General features: G+C 31.4%; 1 protein-coding gene across 3 annotated transcripts in view; it reads left to right on the top strand.

Moving 5' to 3' along the window:
- The first annotated feature begins 215 nt into the window (after window positions 1-215).
- The window catches only part of Cdh18 (cadherin 18), a 307,953-nt gene continuing 290,206 nt past the window's right edge, over window positions 216-17,962 (top strand). For all 3 annotated transcript variants that reach the window (XM_026393607.2, XM_026393608.2, XM_026393609.2), the window contains exon 1: window positions 216-443. In XM_026393607.2, coding sequence (XP_026249392.2) covers window positions 216-443 — 228 coding nt within the window. The remainder of the gene's footprint in view (window positions 444-17,962) is intronic.

The raw sequence follows: 17,962 nt of genomic DNA on the forward strand, positions 1-17,962 counted from the left end.
CCTCAGACAACTACAGCTTTGATTCTCCAAGTACTTCAGGATGTAAATGTGGTCTGATCTTTCCCTGATTGGGCAGTTAAATCATGGACTCGCTGAACAATTTACTTTGGACTGTCCTTCCAAAAGATGCTTTTGCTTCTCTCTTGAATGCTCATTAAGCATTTGTAGCTGACAAGGAAGAAAAGGAAAACTGTGAACTGGCAAGTTATCTTACAATGAAAATTACGAGCACATCTTGCATCTGTCCAGTCCTAGTGTGTCTCTGTTTTGTGCAGAGGTGTTATGGAACTGCTCACCACAGCTCCATCAAGGTGACCAGAAACCAAACCAAACACATTGAAGGTGAAACAGAAGTCCACCATCGTCCCAAAAGGGGATGGGTGTGGAATCAGTTCTTTGTTTTAGAAGAACATATGGGACCAGATCCACAATATGTTGGAAAAGTAAGTTTTTAAAAAAAAATTTGTTTCCTATAGATTGTTTGTTTTCCTCTTCTGAGAAATTGTGTGGTGAGATGAGAATGGAGTTGAATACGATTTGAAACATGAAGTGATTTTTTTTAATAGAAAGCTATACTTTGTATTGGAGAGCTTGAGGTATTTGTAAAAAATTAACACTATCAATGATATTGGGTCTCTTTTAACTCTTTTCCAGAATATTGAAATGTGCATCCTTTACCAGAACATTAGTGGCTTTTTTCTTTTCTTAAGTAGAAGGCTTAATCAAAAACACAATTAAATTATTTTATAATATTGCAAAAGTATATTAGAATATGCAATGTCACTTATTGAAGCATTTATGTTTATTGGTAACTTTTTATCTCTTGCTAGTGCACATGAGGCTAAAAAGTTACTATGAACATAATATCTAATATGTTTCTGGCGATTGTTACAGAAATATATTCTTAATCAGCCTTTAGAAGACATGGATATTTTTCTAATTCCCCAAAATTGTTGATAGATTTTAAATACAGAGTAAATATGCACTAGTAATATGGGGTTTGAGAAAATCCCAAAATATTATGGGGCAGAATAACCAGTAATATCAGAATAAGTTATCTTTCTTTAAAAAATACAAATAAGAAAATTCAGTGACTTATCCTTATCTTCAGAAAACTGACTACTCAGTAGCATGGGAGAATTTAGGTATATGTCATTTAGGTTCTAGAACAGAGTGGAAAATTGAAAAGCTTAATTCTGATTCATTACTGACCTCTGGAAGCAGCACACAGATTTATTCTGTTACCTATGGGAGAAAGCAAGCAGAGCAGTGGAATCACCCTGACTACAGTGGCTCTGTAGTGCTTCTGTTACCCTGATTGACTCTTTCTTGTCATTTTAGCACTATTACTGAGAAAAAAAAATACTATTCCATCCAAACCATGGTACTTTCCTTATGTGTAGACAGTGCAGGATCACAAACCATGTCTTCTACCCCTGGTCCAACAAGACTGTATTGCAGCTGCATTTTCCATACAACACAGGAGCCATGGTGTCAGAAACACAAGAAAATATCAGAAACAAGTCTATCATTTCCTCATATGCATAATAAAATGAGACAAATGACTCATGTCACTGTGTACTATTTTCCCCTACAAAGTGTTGTATGAAAGACATGAAAGCAAATGCACTAATATTAATACAAAATATATTGAATTATTAGAAAATCATTTTTGTTTTGAAATGCAAAATACATTTCTATAATCATTTTATTTCTTGAAAAGAAGAAAATAAATGGGAACCGACAGAATTGGTTCTTTTGGTGGGAAATAAGAGAAAGACATTTTATTATCAATTTATTATGCTTATTTCTTTTCTTTTTAATTTTACTAAATAACAAAATTTTCTGGAAATGGGAGAGAAAAGAGCAGATAAATTTTATTTTCTTTTGACATGAATAGTTTTGGTAGAAGATAAAAACTTAATCAGAAGATGGATTCTAAACAAGTGTTCTGAGATTGGGGGATAATGAATATATGAATGAGTGCACGTCACAGATCTGTATGTGGTGGAGGCTCGTGATCTATTGCACTCAGTGCAGGACCTGTGAAATTGTTATTCATTTAACTTTTTTGTAGTATCAATGGACAGATGGATGTGCATGAAGGGCCACATTGAGGATGGCCCAACTTATATGAAATTTAAATAATCAATGCTAGTATACAGCCACAATGATTCATTTATGTATTATGAAGGCTGCTTTCATTCCACAATAGCAGACTTGAGTAAAGTTGAAACACTGTGGGACCCACAAAATTGAAGATGTTTAGCCTTGGCCATTTATAGAAATGTTCTTGAGCTCCTGGGTAAAATGTTTGTCACATAATGTACTGGGTGTGAATGCCTTTGGGTGCAAGTACTGAGATTTTTATTTGTATGCACTGACATTTACCAATATGTCAAATGTAGTAATTTACAGAAAAGCATACCATGAGTTACAGGCTTTGTAACCATGTTAATGATTATGATAATTATTTGAAATTATTGGAACAAAAATCTTTCTGGTCAGTGGTTTTATTGACAAGAGTTTTTTGATATTATTTTCTTGCTGTCTTTAACATGGTAGAGATATATTGGTATATTCATAAAAATATATTAGTTTTTTAAAGTAAGTTATTAATATTTTTTCATATTTGTTTACTTTTTGAATTGATTATGCTATTTTCTTTAGTAGGAATTTAGTATTTTAATAGACAACAAATTCTTATCACTTTTTGGTTTAACCTGCATTTTGTTTGATGTGTAATTTCTGAAGCTTGAGTGAGCTGGACTTCAGAATAAGAGACGTTCAGAATGAAACATATTCTTTGGTCCTTAATGTCTTTAGTTTATCACTCATATTAGAAAGATAACTTATCAAATAAAAAATAATTATTAAAAGTAGAAATCTTATGGTAGAGATATTAACTACAATTTAAGGTACACTATTTGGTGATTAAAATATTAATTTAGGGCTATATTATATGTAAAGATCATATTTACCAGCAAAATATATCCAAGATGTGTAGGTTATAATTACAGAATGTGTTGATCTCATTGGTAATATTTAGGAATGTTTAAATGCATGCAATTTATACAGTTTAAAAAGATACATTAAAATGATAATCTATTAAAACAAATCTGCCTACAATATGCTTCGTACTATTTAATCAGTATCTGCTTATGATTACATAGATATTATACTCCATATATACATATTATATTCATTTCAGTAATGTAGACAGTTTATTTAACTCACCATATATATTTAAGAAAGGAAGATATGTTTATTACAGAGTGTTTGTGAATGGACATTTCCTCATCACATGATCTGGCAATTAAATAGAGTAGAAGTAAGCATTATAAACAAGAGAAAGACCAAAAAGTGTGTTTCTGTATAGCATCATGGTTTAAGCTAAAATCATCTAACCTACTTACAATTTTTTTCTTAGGTATTTGGTATACTGAAATTAAAGATAGTTTTGATTGTAATAGGAGATTTCATTTTTTTCCTGAATTAAAAAATGGATTATATTCTCCACAATCACTTTTTTATACTTAGGGAGTATTTTCTTACAATCTAGTATTTTCCCTTGGTTATAAATCATAATTTGATGAAAATATTACTTAGGTCTGTTGAGAACTTGACTTCTAAATGTCTCTCATTCTCCTTTCCACTTGTGAGTATACATGTAGCAGTGGATGAGTGTAGATTGAAGATAATTACTGCCAACTTGCTTTGTTAAACAAAAACAGCAAAAGTATAGTGAATAAGGAAGAATGTCTAACAGTATAAATGAACTAAGAAATGGCTTTGCGGAATTACTCCAGGAGAAAAAAGCAATGATGTGAACAGAATTTGTCTTGGCAGTGTCAAGGAATAAAATCTAAGATAGCTGATTCTTTAATGAAAATCACTTTCCAGTATATGCAGCAGGAAATTCCCCTCTCGTCATAATGATTACTGACATTTTTCTGTATTTATTTATTTATTTTACTTAGAGGATAACCACTAAATGTGTTTTCATACTGTATATTCAAATTAAATGAATGACTTTCAGGTTGTAGAGAGAATAAATCATGAAAAAAAATGGTAGAAATTTCAATCTTTTCAGAAAAAAATAGCTTTAATGTCATCATGAACTCTGAATTAAAAAGTAATGCACAGTACAAATGGTGGCAATTGTCACCCAATGTTGTCCAAAAGATAATTTTCATCACTTTTATCAATACTTAATTGGAATGGAAAAATCCATATATCATAATATGACTTTTGAATCTTATATATGACAATGTGATGACATAATGTCATGTGGACTTAACTATGAGTCACAGTTCTTCTGTGCAGATACAAACATTTTTTAGTCATAATATAGAAATTTATCATTTTGGATCTAGACCTAAAAGAAACTGGATGCAAAAACAGGAAATTTATTTGATAGATATAGCATTCATTTAAATTGCAGTGGTATAGGATTTGCGTGTTTTTTTTTCATTGTTGTTTTTAAATTTTTTTTTGATATAGTAGATGCAACCTCAGAATGCCTTGTTACTGAGCTACATCACCAGTTATATTTTATTTTGAGACAGGGCCTCACTAACTTCCTGAGGGTTTTGAAAGATGCTGAGGCTTTCACAAACTTGCTGAGTCTGACATCAAATTTGTGATCTTCTTTTCTCAACCTCCTAATTCACTGGGATTTCAAGCATGTGACACCATGCCCTGCAAAACTTCTTCTTCTTTTTTTAATGAATTAAATAAGATTTTATTGTTAATTACATTTTTAGAGAATAAGTAGTATTTTATTTAAATAATGTAGAAAATATTTAAATTCATAAATGTATTTCCCAATGTCATCAGTGCAAGACAATACATATTTAAAAAACCTATAAATATGTATTTACATTGTAAACCTCATATTACTATAAAAACCCATTCTTGTGTGTGTGTGTGCTTGTGTTTTGTGTGTTTGTATATCAATAGTGATGAAACAGATTTTTTTTCCCCTCAACGGGCATTTTGCTATAGTTGAAGACATTTTTTTTTTCTCAGTAGTCACCTTGTCTATTAGCTACAATTAGCACAGAACAAGAGTCCATAATACTTAGAAGGCCTATGAAAATTTTTAATTCATTTTCAAAGTAGAATAAAAAGATGAAGATGAGTATATTCAGTTTGTATTATCTTGATCTTTCTATCAATATATTTGTGCATTGATTTTTTAATTAAAAAAGGCCCTAAAAGGCAAAAAGATCAATGGTCCATGAAAATTCTGGAGGCATTTCTTCTTTTCGTGAAAGGTACTGAGTATTGAACCTAGGGTGCTTAACCACTGAGCAATATCACTTTGAAGTTGATCCTCCTACCTCAGCCTCCTGAGCCAATGGGCTTACAGGCATGCACCACCACACCTAGAGGCATTTATGAGATTTAGTTGTGACTCTACAAGGGGTGAAGCAACTGTTCTTTGGTTAGTAGAGCCCAGGAGTACAGCTAAAGATTCTGTAACACATAGGACAACTCTCCCACAAAGAAATTTCTGACCCCAAATTGCAATAGTGGCAGGGTTGAAAAACTTTGTATAAGTGTACATTTAAATGCACATGTAGTGCATGTGCATACATGTAAGTAGGCAAGTTTTATTTGTATACTTATGCAAAATGTTTTATCAAGTGCATAATTCAAGTTTGCAAAACCATTCTAGATAATATCAGTGAACATGGGTGCTGGAGTGGTATTGATTGAGCCACAGAAATGTTTGATTTATTTATGTTACTTAGTTTACAATAGGAATACATTAACTATATTACTTTAGTAATAAAAATGCATTTCAGAATTATAAATTAACAAATTCTATTGAGTGTTGATTATCAAAGTCATGGAAACAAGAACCTCTTTCTTATCTAAGCAAAATTTATTAAACAAATCTGTTCTATTAAAGGAAAGTTTTCTATCATCTTTCCTGATTTCTCATGTTGCACCAATACCACCAGGATAGCAAAAACAATGACACTCTCAGAGGATGATTTTGTTTAATTTTGGCTTTTTAAATTTGTTTTTAGTGTATTTATTTATTGTATTTTCATCAAGAAAACAGGGTTTTCTACTGTGAATTCTGTTACAGCTGAATTTTGGCTCCTTAATAATAATTATCAAAACAATGAAGTTCTGATTTAAAATCCCATACCCCGGGGCTGGAGATGTGGCTCAGCGGTAGTGCGCTCGCCTGGCATGCGTGCGGCCCGGGTTCGATCCTCAGCACCACATACCAACAAAGATGTTGTGTCTGCCGAGAACTAAAAAATAAATATTAAAAATTCTCTATCTCTCTCTCTCTCCTCTCTCACTCTCTCTTAAAAAAAAAATAAAAAATAAAATAAAATCCCATACCCCAAATGTGCACATTAGTATGTGTCTTCCTATTTATCTTTTTTGTCGATCTAATTAGTTATACATGACAGTAAAATGCACTTTGACAAGTCATACATAAATAGAGTATAATCTCTTATTCTTCTGGTTGTATAAAATTTCATTCTTTAAGGCTGAGTTATACTCAATTGTGTGTATATACCATATTTTCTTTATCTATTCATATGTTGAAGGATGCCTAGGATGGTTCTATATTTTAGGTGTTGTGAATTGAGCTGCTATAAATATTGATGTGGCTGCACCATAGTAGTGTGCTTGATTTTAAATCCTTTGGGTAGAAACTGATGAGTGGGATAACTGCGCAAAATGGTGGTTACATTATTTTAATGGAATATTGTACTATTTTTCTGACATAATGCTAAGTCATACTAAGAATCAAAAATGACAAGGTAGGATCATTGCACTCTTAATTCAAATATTGTACATGTGTGCTTTCATTTGTGGGATAGGTGATAAAATATTTTATTTCAATTTCATATATCAATTTTTTGATTTTACACTTTCAAGTTAAGTTCTGGAGTAGATTCAAAATTATATGTTTCATCTAAGTTTTATGTTTATAGTTAAATGATCAATCTACAACAGTGCTTTTCTTTACAAGTTTATGTCAAGTTTTTTTTGTCAAATATTCTTGAGCATTTTGTCTACACTCTTGTGGAAATGCCATTTATCCTCTGTCTTTCATCGTCACATAGAATAAAAATTTAACTTTTCATTAGTTAATTTACTCTGATAATTTCTATTTTCAGTGCAATGGTTTCAATCTTTTATATTTATTGTTATTTGCATTTTCACTCATTATTGTAATTTATTTTGTATTTCTGTTCCACAAATTTTCTATCTACTTCTTTTATTTATATTCTTTGTTCCCTTGTAATTGCTTCTCTAGGGTTTTACCTCGGCTGTAGTGGAAGTTGTATGTTTTATATTTTGACATAGTTTGTGGCTCTCATTTTTGGCATATGTTTTTAATTTTGTATGTAAAAAACACATCTCCAAAGTAGAAGAAAGGTCAAATTTCATTTTGTTTTCTATTTTTTACATGCTTAATTGATTGTTACTTTTAAATCCCAAGTAATCATTCTTTTTATCATTGCTATTAAGATTCATGTAGTAAAGTATATGCTTATTTATAACATTAAACTACTTTGCTAACATCTTAATCCAATTTAAAGTTCACACATTTACAGTTATCTTAATGCAAAGCCTTAGGATAAACAGAATTTACTTATTTTTTCATATTATATTTGTCTGGCATGTTTTTCTTCATTAGGTTATTTATATATTTTACATTATTATTGAAATCATTTAAACCTTAGACCTTACTTAAAATTATCCACATTTACCAATGTTTTTGTTTCTCATTATTTCAATCTGATTTTTTCTTTCTAATTTGATTTTCTTAATGACTACAGTCATCTTCTAGTTCACGTGTTGTTCTCCACATGGACAGTTATTAAGTATTGCAAATACAAGAAATATTTTATACATTGAGTCTAATGTATCTTTGTGCATCTCTGTGTGCAAATTTCTCCTTTATTTAAAAGTTGTTTGGATTGGAATCCATCTTAGAAATGTATTAACATAATTACCTCTGTAAAGAGCCTTTTTCCAAGAAGGACACATTTTGATGTTCTAGGGATTAGGACTTCAGTGTATTTGGGGTTTTCAGGGACACAGTTTAATCACAGGAGTCTGAAATCAGTATTTTTTTCTGAATTGGAATTTTAAGCTTAATTATAGAAACACCTTGCCTATTGTTTCTTTGAATTTGCTACTGATCCATTTATTGATTCTGAAAATTCTTTTTGGCATTATTTTATTGTGTTTATTTATAGCTTACTAATGAATTTTCCATCTAAAATTAGTCCTTGTGACCTCAGCCTCTTCATTTAAATATGTATATAGATTGAAGATACTATTAGCTATTAGCATTCTACTTTTTAAAAAAAAAATTTGATACAATGGCTCATCCTTTTTTGTTTTTGCTTCCATTTTTTAAATTCTCCTAAACCATCTATTTTTAATTATTCTTAACCACCTATTTCATTGTTCAATTTATCTAATTGTTTTTAGTCTTAGTTTATTTTTGCATATTTGCTTATTTATTTTGTTTACATACACTGTTCCATGGAGATTTGATCCTGTCATACTTTCTAAGTGTTTGCATAATGCTGTTCTTTAATGGTGTGTGAGTGAGTTGAGTTAATTGAGGATTTTGTTGGGGTCCTTTCAAACTATAGTTTCAGAAATATCACAGAGCCATATATCATTTTATCTTCGGACAACAAAATGCTTAATAATTTTGAAAAAAATGCTAACAATAATTCCTAACAACTGATTCCATATATTTAATATAACAACAAGTAAAAAATAAATCTAATATATCTTTCACCTGGATTGCACTTTGGGGTTTTAATTTCCTACAGATTTTTTTTTAACTTGCACAAACATTTAATTGTATACAGCTTCCTTGTTACTTATTTAGGGTGATAGGTATATTAAACTTTTATTTCATTGTCAAGTATTCTGGCTTTCTTGAAATATGTCCTTTCCAATTTTACACCTGGAGGAAACGGAAATCCTTGTTTTCGAATCATCAGGTTATGAGACTATAGACTCTTCTTGCCAGGGCTCATGACCAGGTCAACTTCCTCAGAAGGGATTGGGACTGGCTGCTAGTTGGAAATGGCTTCCCTGTCCCAGTATCTTCCCTTACTTTCTTTGCCCCCAGTGAATTATCTTTCAGTGATTCTGGCTCAGTTGTACTATATTGTCAATTTTAATATTTGTAGACCATTTCTAATTTTTAATCGAAGTGTCTTTATAAATGCTGCCTACTGTTTTTTTAGTCATTATCTTACTTCAGGTTTTTCTTTGTACAAAAACAAGACTTGGAGTAGCTAATCTTGTTTTAATATCCCTTCTGAAAATAAACAAAAGTGTTCTTTGACTATGTTTCAATATCTTCTTGAGAATGTAAAGATGATTGTTTCTAAATGTCTAGAAACATTTTAAGATGTTTCTTAATTGTAAAATAGATATATTTATTCCAAAAATGTTATTTCTTTATTAGTATTCACTCATATATTTTATCAATTTTCTTAGATTAAGAAAGAAAAAATTTTAACATAGCCCTTATTGTATTCAGAAAAAATCTGTTCTGTTATTTGATTGACATTTATTCAATGAATATTTGAAGCCTTATTTATATTGGACCTAATAAAATAACATTTTTTTAATTTGAAAAGGAAGCCAATAGGTCCTTTATATTCATTCAGTTTTGTTCTGTTTTGTTTGTTTTCTTTCATTAAAAAAATCAGACATTCATCATAGGAGTTCCAGAATGAAATATAATCAATTCCTTTCCTCTAGGATTTCTAATGTTTCTATATGTCGTTTACTTTTTACTATATCTTTAGAAATAAAGCAATATGTGCCTTGAAATATTTTCCTCCATTAGAAAATAACATTAAATATGAAAATAAATGTATACTAACTTCATTGTCTTTAGTTTACTTTGTTTGGAGCTACAGATTGATTACTGTTGAGTTTATTTGATAAAGATTTATGTCTAATCAGGATGTTTTTATTTCATCAAAATTTATTGAACACATCCTGCTTTCTGGTCATTATGTTGAGCATTATAATAAACAAAGTGGGGGATATTAACATTAAACTAATATTCACACAAATAAATATTCAACTACAAACTGTGATGAGAATCATACAGGAAATTGTACTTGCTGCACAATATAAAGCCTAGATGTTAATATCTACAAGGGCTGAAGGAAGAATATTTTGAAGAAGGGACAGACAGGCTGATATTTAAAATGGAAGAGCAAATTATCAGGTTAAGAATAGCAGTGGGCTTGGAATCAGGGTGTATCCAGGCTGAGGGAGCATAAGAATTTGAACAACCTGAGTTGAGAGATACCTTATGCCTGGAGGAATCTGAAGAAGACCTGACACCTGTGGTTTCCGAATTTAGCAGCAGAGGAGAGAGAGAAGCTAGGCTCAGTAGACTCAATGCCACAGGCCTCTCCAGTAAATAATTGTGAACATAATATTCAGATAGATGTCAAGGCATTGTTAACGTTAATAAGAAAATTATGTGGCATATTTGTGTTTATCAACAGACTTAATATTAAGAAATCATTTTTAATTTTCTATGAGAAACTAGACTGTAGGAAATAAGAATGTTAGGAAAATTAAATGTAGGTTAATTTATATAAAGGAGTTAACATACCACAGTAACAAAGAGCATAGTTTTCTTATTTTTTCATAAAAATTTTTTCTACTATATGAGGGTTTGACTTTGGTAAGTTCAATATAGAGGACAGAAGTTTATTATGCATGTCAATATAGGTGGATGAATATGTTTGTTTCTGTTTTACTTCAAATGTCACTGTCTTAACATGAATGATAGTTTTACTAAGAAAAATCTGCATGCCATATACTGTGCTTGGTTGTAGATGTCATTAATCAAATAACTCCAATGATTGATGAAATTAGGCAAGAAGGGAAGACAGTTTTGAGAACAAATGATTGTATTATATGCTAAGGGTGCTAACAATGTCAGGCATAGAGGACAGTGGTACAAGAAAGAATGGGTGCACTTGACTTTGACCAATATATGGAAGGCACTTCAGAAGAAAAGCTGAAAGAGATATGTTGCTCTAAAATGATATGTTGCTATAAAACAAGACAGACAAGTTTGGCTGGTGAAGAGAGAGAGTGTGGAATTTTAAGATCTACATATGAAAAGGTGACTGAGTAAATTTCAAGTACAAAAAAGAATAATTGGATCACTCTGTACCTGTTGACAAGTAAGAATGGGAAAGATGCATGAGATAATAGATGAGCCACAGCATGCTCTCCTGGTATTATCCAAAAATGTACAGGGATGCACTGAAGGACTTCTAGGTGGAAAATGACAGGAAACAACAAGACAATATTGGCTGCAGAGAGGGTGCTTTACCTCTTCAAAAATCTAGACTAGATGTGACAGTTGCAAAAGAAATTGAAAGGAGGAATCAGGAAAAATAAATAAAAATAGATTTGAATAATTCTTTTTTGCTATTGAAAGTGAAGAATGAGAAGAAAAGACCACTTAAAGATGGTCTGCAGGCTTCTGATGGTACTGAAGGGCTAACTAGTAAAGGAGGAGTCTCACATCTGGGAGTGAGGCTGCTGGGGTTGAACAGGCTGTGTCCAGGATTCAGGTAGGCAGACAAAGAGTCATGCACACACTAGAGGAGCGATGAGGGCTAAAGAGCAGCAATGAGAAAAGGGGTTGAATGGATGATTGAAGGTACAAAAGAAGATATAGGGAAACATGCATCCATTTCTTTTTTGGATTAGAATTTGGGGGAGCACGTGATTTTAAGGGCAAGAAAAGAAGAAAAAATAATGATTGTAAAATGAAATTCTACAGAGGAAGCAGAAACAACAGCGTGGAAGTAAAAATCACAATCAACAAGGAGAGAGTCTCAAGGAACAACTGGACAGAAAGAATAAGTAGAAGAATTATATTGTTTCAGACAAATTTATACCTGGGTGGTTATTTTCTTCTGTATAGTTTTAGTGGTGCTCCAAAGCTGAGCCGTACTCCAAAGTGTTGACTAGGGATAGAGCAAGGCTCTGAACTAACACAAACCACTGCAGCCTTTGGTTATTTCTGATAGACCTATTAATCTCCAGTGCTTGCAACATCATTCCCTCACCATTAATGATCCAGGGCATGTAAAAAATCTGATATTCCTCAATGTGCTTCTGAATTCTTCTCCTGTGGTTTCATGATTTATGCAATGTTTGTGTTGGCTAGTAATCTCCTGCTGGCTCTTGAAGGAAACCATGTTAAATTAGCTTAATAATAGGAAGTAATTTATTAGTTTGCTAACCTGAAAAGTAGAACACGCTTCCGGCATGTGTAGAATCAGAGATACAAATGATGTGATTAGGATCCTAACTAATCCCCTAAAGTGACAAAATCACAAAGCATGTGAGGACCAAGTCCAAAGATTTGCAGCCAAGAGTTCAGTCAGTTGCTGTGTACTGCTATATAATGAATCTTCTTCCTTGAAGCTAAGTGTGGACGAGTTTAAAGTGACAAAATATTCGTCAATTACAGATAATAGGGACTATCTTTTAAGACATCTAATTTTTAGGTACTAGTTCATTGGTTAAAAAAAAAAAAAACTACACTGATTAATTTAAGCAAAACCTACCCTGATTAACTTAAGCAAAAATGTAAGTGCATACGTGTGTGTGCACACAGACACACACAAATAAAACATAAACATATAAAATGAGAACTGGGGATGTGGCTCAGTGGTAGAATGGTCGACTAACATGTGCGAGGCCCTGGGTTCGATCCTCAGCACCATATAATAAATAAATAAATAAATAAATAAATAAATAAATAAATAAAGGTATTGTGTCCAACTACAACTAAAAAATAAATATTTTTAAAAACTTATAAAATGAGAAAAATTCATATTGTTGAAAATCTCACATCCTTCTTTGAGGTTTTCTTTCTTTTTTTTCTTAAACTTTTTTCTTTGATTCTTTCTTTTTTTTTGTTTGTTTTAATGACTATTGTTCAGAGCTGAAACTAGTAACAGTCAAAATGTGCCAAAGAACTTAAGTCATTATAGTATATTCACACAATATGAAATGCGCTCATATAGTATATTCACACAATATGAAATGTGTTCATATTGTGTGAATATACTATAATGAATCCTGCTTATATATAATTACAATATATTTATTTAAAAAGTAAGAATAATAGTAATGATAATAGTAATAGAAAGGAGATCAGTAGAGAAGAGCAAGCAGATCATGGAGAGAGAGTTAAGAGGGATAAGGAAGGCAGCAGGGAATGACATTGATCAAATTATGTTATATGCACATACAGATATGGCATAACAAAGCCCAGTATAAGTACAATGAACCAATAATAAATTAAGTAGTTACTTGTTATTGTCAACATCCATATTAGAACATATTTAGACCAATAAGGGAGAAATTTTGCCACATTTACAAAGTATATGCAGAAATAGAAGTCTGTGAAAATCATATAAATGCAGGGGCATATGGAATGAGATTAAACACTAATGATCATAAAATATAATTGTAATATGGAACAAATATTATAAAGACCAAAAGAGTTATGCCTTACAATTTTTTATTCAAATAACATTTATTGTTTGTTTTTTGTGTGGAAAATCATTAATTCAATAATTACTAGAACCATTTTCAAAATAATTATTATCACTTATTAATTGTGCAAATTAATGGATTTTTACTGCAACATTTACAAAGTGCAAATATTATGCCTTGGTCACATCTACCCTGCCTTCTGCCATCTCTTTCCCTTCTTTATCTGATATTGTTTCCTGTCCCTTAAAGTCTCTTCACTTGCAAGTCATTTTAATTTTTTTTAAATTTTCACATATGGGAGAACTTGTAAAACTTTTTTTTCTGTATCTTATTTCTCTTAACATGATGTTTTTCACTTGGGATAATTTTCCTCCAAGTAATATGATTTTATTGTTCTTTGTTGATGAATAATATTCTACTGCATACATACAAAATATTTTCTTTATTCAATTATCCCTTATAGGCACATGGGCTGGTTTCATATCTAAGCTATTGTCAACAAAGCCACCATAAACATGTACATGCAGGTATCTCTTTTCTATGCTTTTTTTTTTTTTTCCGTTGTATACTAAAGAATGGGACAGCTGGGTAATATGTGAGTTCTCTGTTGTATTTTGGACATGGTATGTTTCCCCAAAGCTCTTAAGTTGAAAACTTTGTCCCAGGGGCAGCACTGTACAGAGGTGGACCTTTTGGAGAGTGATTGGATCATGAAGGCTGTAACCTCATCAGTAGAGTAATCAATTGGATGGGTTAATTGTTTAACTACTGAGAGGGGATGGAAACTGTACACAGTTGAGAGCAATATGGAGGAAGGAAGTTACTGTAGGTTGTTCTTTTGCTGTTGCATAAATTTTCATTTAATGTAATCTCCTGTCAATTATGCCTCATTTCCTGAATTTTGGAAGCCATACTTATGAAATCACTTACCATACAAATATCTTGAAGTGTACTTCCTATGTTTTCTTCTAATAGTTGCTAAGATTCAGGGCTTACCGTAAGTCCTTTCTCCATTTTCGGTTGATTTTTGTACAAGGTGCATGATTGGATTCTGTTTCAATCTTCTGTATATGGATATCCACTTTTGCCAGAACCATTTTGTGAGTAGGATGTCTTTTATCCAGTGTATGTTTTTAGAATCTTTGTAGAGAACCTGTTGTAGATGTGTGGCTTATTTCTGAGTTTTCTGTTTTGTTTCATTGGTCTACAATGCCAATAACATGCTGTTTTGTTACGATGGCTCTGTAGTATGTTTTCAGACCAAGTACTGTATGCCTCCAAAATTTCCCTTCCTGATCATGATTTCTTTTTCTATTTGGGATATTTTGTGCTTTTATAAAAAATATATTTTACACTTATTTGGAATAAGTAATTGGTATGCTCATGGAGATTGTATTTAATCTATACATTTCTTTTAGTTATTAATTAATAATAATTCTTCCAATCTAAGAACATGGGGGTCTTACCACTCTCTATTGTCCTATGTTTCTTTCTTCAGAGTTTTGTAGTTTTATTGTAGATTTATTTCACCTCCTTGGTTAAGTAAATTCCTAGCTATTTTAATTATTTGAGACTATTGTGACTTGGATTTCTTTGCTCACTACCTACTCAGTGACTTCATTTTTATCCTGCTACTTTGCTGAGTTTAGTTATCAGATCAAGAGTATTTTGGTGCAGTGCTTAAGGTTCTCAGTGTATAGAATCATATCATCAACAAAAAGGAATAATTTTACTTCTTCATTTACTATTTGCATAACTTCTATTTATTTCTTTTCCCTAATTGCTTGGTTTAAAATTCTTAGTACTAATATGAATAAGAGTGGTAAGCTTGTTTTATTCCTGATCAGAGAGAAAATGTGTTCTGTTTTCCTGCACTTGGTATGATGTTGGCTTTGGATTTGTCATGTGAGATATGATTCCTGTAAATCGAATTTACTTTATTATGAAAACTTGTATTTTATCAAAGGCTTTTTCTGAAGTTTTTGAGATGATCATGTGATTTTTATCCATAATTCTATTTGTGTACAGTATTAAATTTATATATTTGTGTTGATTAAGTTATACTTGAATCCCTGAAATGAAACCAACATGATCGTGGTGATGTTGAATTTGATTTTCAAGTATTTTGTTGAGGTTTTTGCATATGTGTTTATCAGTGATATTGGTCTATAAATTTATTACTTTTTTCCCCTTCCTCTTTGTGTTTATTTTTGTGTCCTTATTAAATTTGGGAAGCAAATAATGTTTTCATAAAATAAATGTAGATGGAGGGGTAACTTCCATTTGAATTATGGAATAGTTTGAAGAGTATTGTCATATTATTATTTGAAAATCTGAAAAATTTTAGCAGTCACTTTTTCTTGATCTGTGCTTTTCATTGTTGAGATACATTATATTATGGCTTCAGCATCATTAACAACTTTCAGTGTGCTAATATTTGTGATTGTTTTATCTTCTTTGTTACTTGGATTTCTTTGCTCACTTCCTACTCAGAGACTTCATTTTTATCCTGCTACTTTGCTGAGTTTAATTATCAGATAGAGTCTCCCTGATCAATCTATATTGATGTTTACTCCTCTAACTAATTTTCACCTACTATCAATTTCTCTGAATATGAGTACCACTACTCCTGCTTACTTTCAGGTTTCATTTACTTGGACAATTATTCATCATCTTTTCACTTCAGTCTGTGTGTATCATTACAGGTGAGGTCATTTTACTCTTGTTGTTCTTGTCATTTTTGTGGCTTTTCTTGGGGGACTATTTTCAATATCCATATTTATTTTTTACCATTGTTATTCACCTTGGGTGTTTGGTTTTTTGCCATATTAATAATATTTGTTTCACTTCCATTTCTCATTTGTGTGTCTAATCTTTTTTTTTAATTTGTTCTTTTTAGATATACATGACAGTGGAGTGTATTTTGACATATACACAGGTGGAGTATAAAGATTCTGTTCTTGTAAATGAGTGAGTTTGGGTTAAACTGAAGGAAGATCCAAAAGATTTTAGTTGTAATACAGCCCATTTAACACTCCAGATATAGTTGGGTCTGAGTATTGCCACTGATACCCTTTTCCTTGGATTTACACTACTACTGCCTCACGGCTACTGCTTTGCTATACTTGTTATCACAACACTGAAAAATACCTATCTTCCTTTTGAAATTCATATTTCTTGATCATCTATCAAAGTTCCAGACAAGAACCTGTGCTTCCTTAGCTGTGGAGTAGTGGTCTTCTAGCCTCAGGTGGAGATGATGCAAAATCTGAATTCTAAATGTCTGCCTGAATTCCCAAAGTAGAGAATTAAGTATACAAAAGCAAATGGGTGCATGTAAAAGGTATAGATTCATGTAGACACACAGGTACAAGTACAAATTGTTTAGAGTTTCTATCCCGAATAGGAATGTTTAATATCTTTCACTTTGACTTCATCGCTTTATGTGTTACATAACCAAGATATATCAAATATAATTCACATTACTTTAAGACAAATAGAAACTCAGAAAAATTCAGAGGATTAGTCTTTTGTAAACTTATTTGCCCACCAATCTATTTTGAATAAAAGGGGTTTTAGTTATTAGGTTATATATATGAAACTTAAGGTAATGATTCATGAACTTGTTCTGGAACATCTTGTCTGCTTGGTAATTGCCCTTTCAGTTCATTAACTACTTTGCATGCATGAGTTCTCTCTACTGTTATATCAAAATTATGAGAAGTATCAAGCACATTTATACTACTGAAGGCAGTATAAACTATCTTTAATTAAAATAAAAGAACACTAAGCTGAAAGAAAATGATATAAGAGAGTCATATACATTTTGCTTGGAATTACATTTCCTTCTTAGATGATTTATGCTTTTTTTGCATTCTTTTTTATTTTTTTCGCTTTCTTTTTAATTTTTTTCCTTTGTTGTTGTTGCTCTTAATCCACTGTTGCCTATGGTACTGAATATTACTTGAACCGTGTTATTTTTGTTCCACTGAATTAAATTAACCATGAGTATTTTTTAGTTTTATTAATACTTTTATTATGTTTATATGGAAAAGGATTGCAATACCTAATTAAACATCAATTATTAGCACAAACTATATCAAGTAAATATCAACATATTACTTGAGGGAAGAGCCCAGTATTTAATTCAGCTGTCAGAGACCAAAGACTCTTTCTGAAGAGCTGTTAATTTACAGATACATTGTTTTTTATGCTTGCTTTTGAAGTGCAGTTTTCTTGAGTCTGTAACAAATGTTGAAAACAAGAAAGGAGATGATAACATATACTAAATTTGGGTTAATGTGTAAAAATAAGTCTTAAATCTGGTGTATGTTACTTTTCGTCACGTATCAATAAGGTATGTAACTATCTGTGGTTCTTAAATTTC

Source organism: Urocitellus parryii, chromosome 1 (genome assembly GCF_045843805.1).
Source record: "Urocitellus parryii isolate mUroPar1 chromosome 1, mUroPar1.hap1, whole genome shotgun sequence".
NCBI lineage: Eukaryota > Metazoa > Chordata > Mammalia > Rodentia > Sciuridae > Urocitellus > Urocitellus parryii.